This window comes from Emydura macquarii, unplaced genomic scaffold (genome assembly GCF_026122565.2).
Source record: "Emydura macquarii macquarii isolate MOO-44397 ecotype Brisbane River unplaced genomic scaffold, CSIRO-AGI_Emac_v2 contig_1253, whole genome shotgun sequence".
NCBI classification, from domain to species: domain Eukaryota; kingdom Metazoa; phylum Chordata; order Testudines; family Chelidae; genus Emydura; species Emydura macquarii.
The window spans coordinates 58,053,674-58,065,097 of NW_027131390.1; the positions used below are offsets into that span (position 1 = coordinate 58,053,674).

The window sequence follows — 11,424 nt, forward strand, 5'->3', positions numbered from 1 at the left end:
CTAATGGTTTGCCTCAGCAGATAAAAGAAGGGAAAGGAGAGAGGATTCCATAGCTGGTTTGTCTAGTCTGTGTAAGTATAGCTTTGCTTACATTCATTTTGTTTTTAGTTTGAGTAGAATATAAACTAGAGGAGCGCCTGCAGATTTTTTTTTCCTTTTAATTTCCCTGATTTGGAATTATTTGCAGCCACATTGAATAAACATGAGCCTGGGAAGTGGGATTTGTTAAAACCTAAAATGGATGTGAAATCTGGGGCTCCCTGCCACACCTCACCTCAGTTGAGAGCTATATTAGAGCTGAGTGTTGAAAGTTCACAAGTCCTGACTGTCAAACTTAAACAATTCAGGTCCCCTAAAAAGTTATGGGAGAGGTTTGTTCAATTTCCTTTATGGGGGTGTGGAGTGAGAGAGAGAAGGGAGTATTCATGGGGCTGTAATCAGCAATTCCTTTTGCATGTTGAGGAACCACTTGTCTCATAATCATTATCTAAAATACTTGTGGACTGGGGCCTTACTATTTCTGAATACTTCAAGAGGAGCATTGTTTCCTATTCACTGCTTCCTACGCCAACTCTCAGTAAACAGAGGGCAGAAATAATGGCCCAAGAAACTCATGGAGTGGCTTTGATGCTTGAACAGAGTCAAATAAACATCTCTGGATGTCTTCATTTAAAAATGAGCTCACTGACAAAATAAGGCTTAGAATTTAACCTTGAGTAGTCTTTTACAGCGAAGTATTTCAATATTAGCTCACTTGGACCTCTGTTGAATTTTACCATCTGGGCTGGGTCCAGAGGAGACATGCAGTGACTTCTAAGTGCATCTCCCTTAATCCCAGCTCAGACGGTAAAGCTCAGCAACGACACCATCACTTCCGAGAAGGTCCAAGTGAGCCGATTGCTCTTGGCCTTGTTACTGCCCTTGTTCTGAAAGATCTTCCTCTTAATGCCTCTATAGCTCCATCCTATTAGGAACAGTCTGGGAGCAGGCACAGAGAATCTATCAAACCTGCCCTTGCGGTGATATCACGGAGCAGACACGCAGGAAAGTAAAAACGACAGACAATGAAGTTTATGCAAGTTTATTATGTTTAGATTTAGGCAGCAGCTTGAAGAAAAGGACATGTCAACTTGCAGAGTTTTATTATACAAGGAGCCTTACCTCCCACAACTGTTGCCATTGCACCAAACTGCATCACTGCTAACAGCAGCCAGTTGTACAGTACTTGATCAATCAGGGTGTGGTTTTTATTCTACAGCTGTGGGATTTGAGAGGAAGGCCCTGATAATGTTGTCATAAATATGGAATCAGTTGGGAGCACTTAAAGAACCCTCCACTATTTGAGAGGTATTATGTGACTATGTGAATAGAAGTAGCATCTGTTAAGTGGACCCCATTCCTGAGATACAAGCCTGTTGCTTCCTGGCAGATAGAGCTATAATGTTGCCCTAGGGAGTCGTGTTTTGTGAGATGAATGATAAGAGGACATATGATAAATAGGACATGCTGCCATTGTCCCTTTAAATATCTTTTACTATTTACAGTAAGATAAATGTAGCTGGGAGGTTTTGTCATTTGTCTGCCATTTAGATTAGTCTGATGCTTCACAGTGTTGAGAATTGTGACTTGTCAAAAGCTGTTAGCAGGACTCAGGAGAGGTATGCACTACTAATAAGGCACAGAACAGAGGCTTCCTGCAGAAGCTGGGCCTTGCAACATTGTGCAGATTATTCATCTAAACTCATTTTTGTTGGCAGCTGTAATTTAGAGAAAATAACTTCCCACCATGTGTGTGGGCATAATGCCATCCTAATGAATAAGCATGAATGTAATCAGCCAGGCGATCTTGATGTGCATAAGTTATGCATACTGAGGGCAGAATTGCAACTTGAAAACACAAACACTTTTTATTCCTCTAAATTTCCACTTCTGTAGTTAGGACTGCTCAGATATGGGGGGGAGAGGGGAATTAAGGTAGGACTGTGCATCCAGTACTGCACTGGGAAATGGCCCAAGGAGTCTGATTGGAGCAAAGGATCCTTGGAAAGTGTATACAAAGCATCCTCGAGGCCTCTTTGGGAACTGGGGAGAAAGAGAAAGTGTCAGGGTAAGGGCCAAGCTCCACCACAAAACCACTACCTCATTCTGCACCCACCTGTTTTCCAACCTGCTAATTCTAGCTTCAGATGCTCTCAGCCAACCATCAGCAGCTTCCCAGAATGCCAGCCCAAAGGTACAGAGAACTGCACTGTTTCTTCTTCCTCCCTGCCCAGCGCAGTAGATCATTCTACTAATACCTGCCGGCCAGCCATGCCCAAAAGAGGAGGAACTAACTTGAAAGAGAAGTAATGGTCCTGTGGATTTTAAACATCTTTTCCCCTGATGCTGTCCCGGCTGCTGCAGGTGTTAAGGTTTTCTATAGTACTCCTTGCTGTAGCATGTAAAGGCATGCATTAATGGTTTTTAGGCCACAATTGAAGAGCTACAATTATTTAGGATGCAGTTTTGAAATATTTTTCTTCAGTGGCTTTTATTATAAGTAAAGCTGTTAAAACTCTAACCCAAATAAATTAGGCCAAATTAATCCAATATGTAACTTCATGGCAATCGGGTTGAGATGGTCCAATGGGGTGTTTGAAATAATATTCTTGTTTAGTATAGCATGAGGTTTGGATCAGGGCACAAAATAATGTAATATGTGAACTAAATGCTGTAGTAAATGCAGCTAATTGTATTACACACAACTTTAAAAGGTTCATTTAAACCTGCTGTCCGCACACCCCTTCTTAAAGTGGCACCTTTGGGGTTTTTTATATTTAAAAATGGAACCTGATGTCCTCTAGCTCCTAGCAACACTAACTCCTGCTCACATGCTCCCTCCAGTGGTCTGGTGGAGCACTCTAGAGATGAGTCCTTACCTCTCTATGACCGCTGTAGCCTATAGCTTCTCTGGCACTGCCAATAAGGGTGGCCAATTGTGGTGTGGATGTTTGTCCTGTGGGTAATCTGACCACTTTCTACAATTCCAGGCAGATCAGTGGAAAAGCTTACCAAGAGACCTTGGGTCACTGCGTGTCTGGTTCCACTTTGAAGTGGCATCTTAAATCCTTCTTTTAAAACTTTTTTTTTATGAAGCAATGATCATTCCTTTTTTTAAACCCATTGTTTGAGTGTTCTTGGCCATGTTTTTTTTTCTTTATGTGCTGATACAACTAGTGAAAATCCTGAAGCTACTATGTAGAAGTAAATTGAGCTTGTTGCATCACATCATGTTGGTGTAAAACTGGCATAGGACAGGGGTGAATTAGGTCCAACGTGTTCAAGGAATCACTTCAAGCTAAGATAATTAGTGAATATATCAACCTAAAATAAGTACTAAAATAAGATGCATGGAAGTGGACATGTTAGTGCTGAGTTAAAGGTAAGCTATCCCCCAAAACATTCATCAAAACTTGGCCAGCCCCTTATTTTTGTTACACTGCAACAGCATTGATGACTGACCTCTTAAATGTAATCAATTTTATTACAAACAACATCTGGAAAGAGTTTAAAACAATTTTTACCCGTGGTAGAGTGAATTACAAGGGGCAACACTTGATTTTAGAAGATATACCTTATATATTTTTCTTAGCACAGTTGCTGTGTGCAACTCCCCTTTTAATGTGAATCAAGATTTCCTGAGTTCACCCAGGAAAGTATTTATACTATATAAATGGCAAATGGCTCTTGAACAAACAGGAAAACCCTAAAGGATGGAGTAGCTTCAATTACATAATTTCTGAAATATTAGGGACAAGGTTTGAGGTTAACTGGAAATAACCACAGCAAATTACTTGTCCAATATGAGATGCACGAAGTTTATAGTCTTAAAGGAACTCAAATATATTTTGTTTTTAACTGTGTCCCTTTACAATTCAGATATGATGAGAAAAACAGTTTAATATCAGCTGGAGGGAAATAGAAAAGCAAAACCTCATTCCAGCCAAATGAAAGGCACAGCTATTTTGAAAAAGTCCCAGCTCACTTGCCCAGCACTTTGCTTGTAAGAAGCTGGTGTGGAAAACCCCATCCTGGAATGATGGCACAGTGAGCAATCTGCTCTTGAGCTTTGCTTACAGCTCTCCCAGTTAAGCTCAGATCTCTAATCCTCTATTTCAGTGAAATAAAAATCACTCTACCTTCCCCTAAGAAAATACGAAGGGGTGGAGCATAAAAGGAGAACATTTTTTCAGCACATCTCACAACAGATGCTTCCTTTTCAACAAGTGACGTGTTACAGTATTACAAATAACAGCGATTATATTTATATTGTGGTCTCAGCTTGAGTTTTGTTTGTAATGGGTCAGGCACAAAATGAGCTAACACATAAATCGTGAAAAACTGGGGTACTTAGAATTTCTAAAGTTAAAAAGCAATCAGATCTTGGTTCCCAGTTGATGACATATAAATGGATTGACTAATGCCATTATTTTGAACTTTTGGTGGGTCAAACTTGCTACAGAAGCAGGCCATGCACACTCCAGGGTACTTTAGTATAAGGGAAGATTTTTTTGTTTTGCTTAAACCACTAACCTTTTGGATTAAGTTGAGGTAATGTCATGAAAAAAAAGAGATGAAAGGGAATTTAACTCTTTTCCCTTCAACTCTCCCTTTCTCCCCCAAAAAATGACTTGGCATTGCTAGCAAAATGGGTGCAGAGGAACAAAATAGAAACACAGGTATAATCTTGAGCATCCAGCACCAGGCAGCACCATTCTTGATTTATAGTCTCACCGCGTGTATTTTCCTGATCTTGTTAGATGTAATTAATGTGAGGTAAACAGTCTTGTGGGTTTATGGGGCAGAGGTAAGAGAAGTAGCTTGGCTATGCTAAAATGAATTAAGACTTCATCTTGTAAGTAGCCCCCTCTGGTCTTGGTAGTTCCCCTCTGGAACTCAATACAAGGAGTACATTAACACAGGTTTTCAGAAATGCACAATAAAGTATATCTCATGACAGTTAACTGCAGATTCCTTGTTTAATACAGTTAGTTTTACATCCATACTTTCCACATTGCCTGCACATTTTATTTTTTAGCATGCACTGTAGTGAATGACAGAGGCACAGTCCAATAGAACACTGCAACTGATTAAAGAAAGTGAAAATACAACAACCAAAATATTTCAAAGTAAAAATCAGACACAAATAGTAAATCTGAGAACAAGAACCACTCAAAGATGGAAACACATTTTATAAGAAAGTGTTTGTCTTCAAAGTAACACAGAGAAACTACAAAGGGATCAAATATACCTGCTATTGTAAGTCACCTCTGTTGTACTGATGATTCAGATTTTTAGGACAACCATCCAGAAACCTTGAGGACACTGCCAAACAGTATAAATAGCTCTTTTCATCAGTCTGTATATCATCTTAAAAGTGAAACCTACCACTCTGGCTAGCACTGAATTTTGTTTTGAAATGGACTTATCAGTGTGCCTATTAGAGAATTCTCTTTTCTTTGTGTACTAAGATTAAAATTGGCACAACTTTGGACATATTTCTTCACTATATACCAAACCAGTAAGGAGCATATGATGTATTTTTTCAGCCTAACAGTGGATGATTTGCTTAAGACCTCTCACTTAGCAGATTTTTATTAAATATAGGCTACAAAATGTGTGCTTTGTTTTCTTTAAAGCATATATTTCAAATAGAAAAACCCTGACACCCACTTCTGTATAATTAAGAGTGCTACAAACGGGTAATCATCAATTTTGGAATGTTTATAAAAAAGAAGGGTCGTTAATGTATTGAAATGATAATCAATGGGTAGTGCTGGCTAAAGCTTCTAATGACACTTGAACAACAGCAGATGAAAGTTGGATTTCAAATTATGAATTCATTTTACATATATACATGTTAATTTTCTCCATTGTTTAAAGCACTTTAATGTATAGTTACTGAATAGGCTAAAGATTTTTTGTTCACTCATGAGCAAACATTTAAGCCTGTCTAAGTAGATTTAAACTTAACATGTAGTTTTACTCTAGAAAGTAGCTCTGTAAAATATGGTATTTAGTGTACAATGTTTTTCACTTGCTTCCATATCAAATGTGCTAAGTTGACAAGTAAAAAGATTTCCCTGGAGTCTAGCTAGGATTTTTCATTCTTGCACATCACCACCACTAAATTATGGACATGCCAAATTATGTTTAGGACATCCCTATAACCTCCTGTGGTCTTGCACAGGGGTAGCTGAATGGAAAACAAACAATGTTATGATTATGCATGAGGAAAAAATAATCCAGCTCCCTTTTTCAGTTCTGTAGGATAAAGGGAAGAAAAAGCAGCAAAAATGGTCACTAAGCAAGCAGATATAACCCAAATAAGGAACGAATTGAGTATGGCACAATTTGTACACTGTTGTAACTCAATTTTGTTTTTACATACTTCTAGACAAAGTACTTTTTCAACAGCTATTGGTTCATCAACACCTGTGGCTATCTTTAGAGTTATGATTTCCCAAGCCAAGATTGATTTCTCACTGACTAAATATGTAAAAGATGGTTAAGGCAACAAATTCTATCCCTTACCCATCTTGTAGTAATTTTGAAATGCATTCAAATTTTGTGCCTAAACTAGCTGACAGCATCCTTTGTACTCATCTAGTTTTGCACTTTGGTCAGAGAAGAATTGCATAGAAAATTATGCTTCTGAAAATAAAGTTGTATAGCTTTTTTTTTTTTTTTGGCAGTATACTAACACAATTGTAGTTCTATGAACTTATCTTTTAAGCTTCTTGTGCAATTAAGAGCATGTTCTAGTATTTACCATGTAACTTGCAATATATATCAGCAAACAATGTATTTCATGGCTTGATTTAGATGAACAGCTATTTGTTACAGTTTTCAAAAAGGGCCCAAGAGTTTCAGATTCAAATGGGTTAAGATACCTCACAGGTAACTGCTATGGTCTAAACATGTGAGTTGCAGAAGTTAGTCAAGCCTCAATATTAGTAGGGAATGTTGAAACAACAGTAAACTAAACACTAGTGAGCATTCTTGGTCAATTAAAAAAATATAGTTATATGTTTAATATTCTCAAATCCCCAAATGAAATGGCAGATAGTTAGAAATTGGTTAATGGAACTTCACAAGCACCAGGCCTTTTCTATGGCTGTAAGGAAGAACAGATTGGCACCATTATTCCAAAAGTAAATCTCATTTGTACTTTTGCTTAATTTAGGGAAAGTTGCAGAACTGACAGATTTAAACTATCCAAACTGCACTAAGTATATAACCAAGACTGCTCCAACTATAATTTTTTTCCTTTGTGCCAAAATGCTAAAGATTGCAATCTTCTGCTAGTAAAGGCAAAAATTTTCAACCATGAGAAGTTAAAGTTAGGGCCCCCAATAAAAATGGGCTAACATTCAGAGTTACTGGCACCTAGAACTCCCACTGACAGCAATATATGACTTTGGAGCCTAACTTCAGACACCAGGATTGAAAATTTTAGCCACAGAAATCAGTTTCAGATTAAATGAAAGTATTTTTTACACAAAAACATCCATCTCTTACGTTAAAAAATACATCTATATATTGACAGTTGATATTATGACTCTTGGAAAAAGTCTTTCTTGCCATAGGAATATCAGCATAAGTATTCTCTCACCAAGCCCCTTTTTAAACCATAGACATTTATATACAGTAAAGATTAACACCACATTATAATGAATTTAGTATTCTTTATAGACTGTCAGCGCAAAACAAATTGTAAGTCAACATTACAAGACTTACAATGTCAAAAGTGCTTTTGCAATGAATATAGTACACAGATGTATTCAAAGTCTCAAAATACTTCATGAACTCTGAAGTGGTTATCTAAGGAAGGAATTTCATCTGCAAAATGAAGCAGTTTATTTACTTGAACACCAAATTCTTCAAGAATCTGCACAAATTTCTTGTGCTCCTTCCCAATCCATGACCTCATTGTATCAAACACTTGGTAAGGTGTAACATGAGCATGAGCTGCAATCCCTGTCTCTGCAAATTCTTTCAACACTTCAGGGTCAGTAACCCAAGTATTGCTTCCTCCAGAGTGACCACCATCCAGCCAGTAAATTGCTCTTATATTTTTTATAAAGGCATCTGTGTTCTTATCCTTTTTAGCTTCTTTTAACTCATAAAGCAACTGGTTCAAAACCACACAACCTTTACTGAAGCCAATCAAAGTAAATGATGCTGCACCAAAATTCATACCAGAATTATCAGAATGTTCACAACTTCTCTCTCTCTCTGCTTCTAGACAGCCATTTGTAGTAGGAACAGATTTTGATTTATAAACAGCTATCATTGCATCCTTGTTGAAACCATACATACTCTTCTGGGACAGCAAAATGTTCCGAGTGATACTGAATGCATTAACTAGCAACGCATGAAGGTGTGTGAAAGCTCCAAAGTCACTGCTGTGTTCTGGTGCTCCAAACATGTTGCTTGCCACAAAATTGTCATAGCAGCTGAATTTGTGCAGATGCATACGGGAACATTTTACAACCCAAACATAACTATTGGGAAATCGGCGAGCGAGTATGGTAGCAACATTTTCTAAACTCCAGCACTCCCATTGAAAGTTTTCTGGATGGCAGGCCATAACATCACGATAGTTCTGAAAGAAACAAGACAGACAAGGCATTACTGTATTATAAGAGCGCAGTGTTCCTGGTGAGCAAAGGTTTAACTCTCATTTTGTTTCAGACTCTCTAGCACAAGTACTTATGGAAAAGATACATGATTGTTTTGGGGAAAGTACGTCTTTGAGACAACACCCACGATCACAGGATGAGATTAATCTCCAAAATAGGAAGCATGTGTTTTCTTTTTGATAAGTAAACTATGTAAACTTAAACAAGTCTTTAAAGAAAAGATGCTGTTGACTTCATATATATCATAGCAAAAAATTTCCCCAATACAGCATCCAGTTTCCAAATGTTGATTTTTATTGTGTTCTGATGAATTCCAACTTCAAGATTCTGCAGGCTACAGATTACATTAAATTTTAATTTACATTCAGCCCCACATAAGTACTAATTCACCATTATTGTTTGGCCTTAAAACTTGAAATGTTTTTATTAGCATCACTTTAAAGTCTCATAGGATAAAAATGTACAAGTAACTAATCATTAATGACATCATCTACCTCATTTCATTTTAAGATATGTTTATGCATCTCACTTATATCCACCTGGCTAAGAGGGCAAACAAAAAACTCCCAGCACTATGGGTGGTCTTCCACAGTCCTATTTCTATTAATGGAATAGAACCAATTAGCACAAACTCTTGACAAGCCAGACTTAGTTTACAGAAGACAAAGTCTATGCTTCTTTCCATAGTCACAAGCCTTAAAAGGTTAAAAAGCAAAATAAAGTTGTGTTTGTGCAGTTTTTTTGCTTTTTTCTAGTTATAAAGGAGGAAAAGGTTTTTTCCCCTAACAAAAATACTCTTCTGCTTTTCTTCAACTTAGAAATATTGAAGTCAATGGGTCTACTCAGAGACAAAGCTAAACACATGTGCAAGTCTTTGCAGAATCAGGGCCTATTACTCTCTGAGTCTCTGTTCCCCATCTGTGCAATAAATAATACTTCAGTACTTCAGATATGTTGTGAGGATGAATTTGTTAGTAATTGTAAACCATGCAAATGCTACAATAATTTATTTGTATTGGACATCTCACTGACGTCAGTGTCAAGAGCTTTCAGGCCAAGAAATATCTAAAACCAATACTTAGTAAGAACTTCTGTGAAGGAACAAGCCTAATAGCTCTGGTTTAAACAGTTTATAAACTTAACTGGTAATTTGTTAGCTTCCAAATCTAAATAGCTAGACTTATAATGCATTAATGCATGGTGAGTGATAGTCTAAAGAAGACAGTTAACTGAATGGTAGAGCTAAGAAAACAAGCACTCGAGAACCAGAAGACTCCAGGGGCTAATGTTGCTCCACGATTTGAGATTGACCACATCCTGTTTCTCAGTTAAGTGAGTTATATTACTGATCATAATGTATGGGTAAATTACTTACATTCTAGAGCAACCTTAATTTTTGACCCCTTGATTTCACACTAATACTGTTTTAACATTAGATCTTTAATAAAAATTTTCACACACAGGCACACATTATCTTAGTGAAATCTATTTTCACCCCCAATAAAACAATTCAACTGTATAATAAGTAGCTACTCACTCTAACCAGAATGGCTGTGTGCACACTACAGGGAGATTAAGCAGGGTGAAAGTCAAGTCCTGATTTGTTTAACTATAAAAACTGTCACTATATCCACACATAGGTGGCTCTCATTCCATCGACTCATACAGCAAGTTTAACAGTGAGTTGTAATGCATACTGTATAAGCACACTAATATTATTATTACATGCTAATGTACAGGCCAGTATTTTATGTATATCAGCATTTTTATAACGCTGGACAATGGCAACTTTCCCAAAACTACCAGTCCACAGCATGCCTTTCGCTTCCTGCACTGTATTAACACCTGTCTGTTTCAAATGCGCAAACTGACAGGAACTATGAGCGCATCAGGCTGGGCTAGAAGGCAAGTAGCACATCATGCTAAGCACGTCTGAAAACACCCCCAATAAAACAAAACAAAACGCCACCCTCCTTACAACAGCAGGTTTAGCTGGACTTTTCTTAGTCTAGGGAGCGCACCCGTCCCCGGGGCAGCAGGTCCGTCCTCCCCCTCCCGGGGAGTGGAGGGGGGAGCAGGCCGCAGCAGTCCAGCGCTACCACCCCGCCCCCGTGAGTAGGCCCGGGGGGAGGAAACGCCCCCGGGGGGGCAGGGGGTCGGCTCGGACGCTCTGTCCGGGGGTTGGGGCGGGGCCCCGGGCAGGTACCTGCACGTCTCCCGGAAAATAAACGACATGATGCCGAGGCGGCTGCGGCTCCTCCTGCGTCCCCGGCGGTGGCGGCGGCAGCAGCAGCAGCAGCTCGTTGGTTCTGCAGGGGTCAGCGCCCGGCACCTCCAGCAGCCGCAGCCAAGGGGGGCTCAGGCGGGCGGAGGAGGAGCCGCCACCGCCGCCCGAGGGCCCCGCCCCGCAGGCCGCCGGGACTCGGCAGAGGCTCATGGCCCTGGCCAGGCGGAGCAAAGCCGAGCCGACCAGGCCACTCAGCACCGAGCTGGTGGCGGCGGCGGCAGGCGGGCAGCGCCAGCGCCTGCTCATAAGAGGCGCCAGCCCCGCCGCGCGGTGGGGGTGGCCACCGGACCAGGTCCCAGGTCACACCTGCCGCACCCGCCCAATGAGGCGGCGGCGCGCTCCCTCCTATCCGTCCGCATGCCTAAAGCGCATGCGCGAGCCGCGGGGGCTGCGTCGCCAGATGGGAGGGGGCAGGACCTATCCGCAGGATGGCTTTGTGGGGCGTGGTCGCGG

The 11,424-nt window shown here is 39.9% G+C and overlaps 1 protein-coding gene and 1 long non-coding RNA gene across 2 annotated transcripts; one reads left to right on the forward strand and one right to left on the reverse strand.

The window, feature by feature from the left end:
* Window positions 1–20: 20 nt before the first annotated feature.
* On the forward strand, window positions 21–1,250 carry LOC137154106 (uncharacterized). The gene is made up of 2 exons (XR_010920072.1): window positions 21–71; window positions 958–1,250. It is a non-coding gene; the product is annotated as an uncharacterized lncRNA (long non-coding RNA).
* A 2,997-nt stretch (window positions 1,251–4,247) lies between these two features.
* Window positions 4,248–11,300, reverse strand: CUNH2orf69 (chromosome unknown C2orf69 homolog). Its single transcript, XM_067548960.1, has 2 exons — window positions 10,891–11,300; window positions 4,248–8,647 (listed from the first exon to the last, which is right to left on the reverse strand). Exons 1-2 carry the CDS (start codon window positions 11,215–11,217, stop codon window positions 7,832–7,834), a joined length of 1,143 nt encoding a protein of 380 aa, XP_067405061.1. The 5' UTR covers window positions 11,218–11,300; the 3' UTR covers window positions 4,248–7,831.
* Window positions 11,301–11,424: the final 124 nt, after the last annotated feature.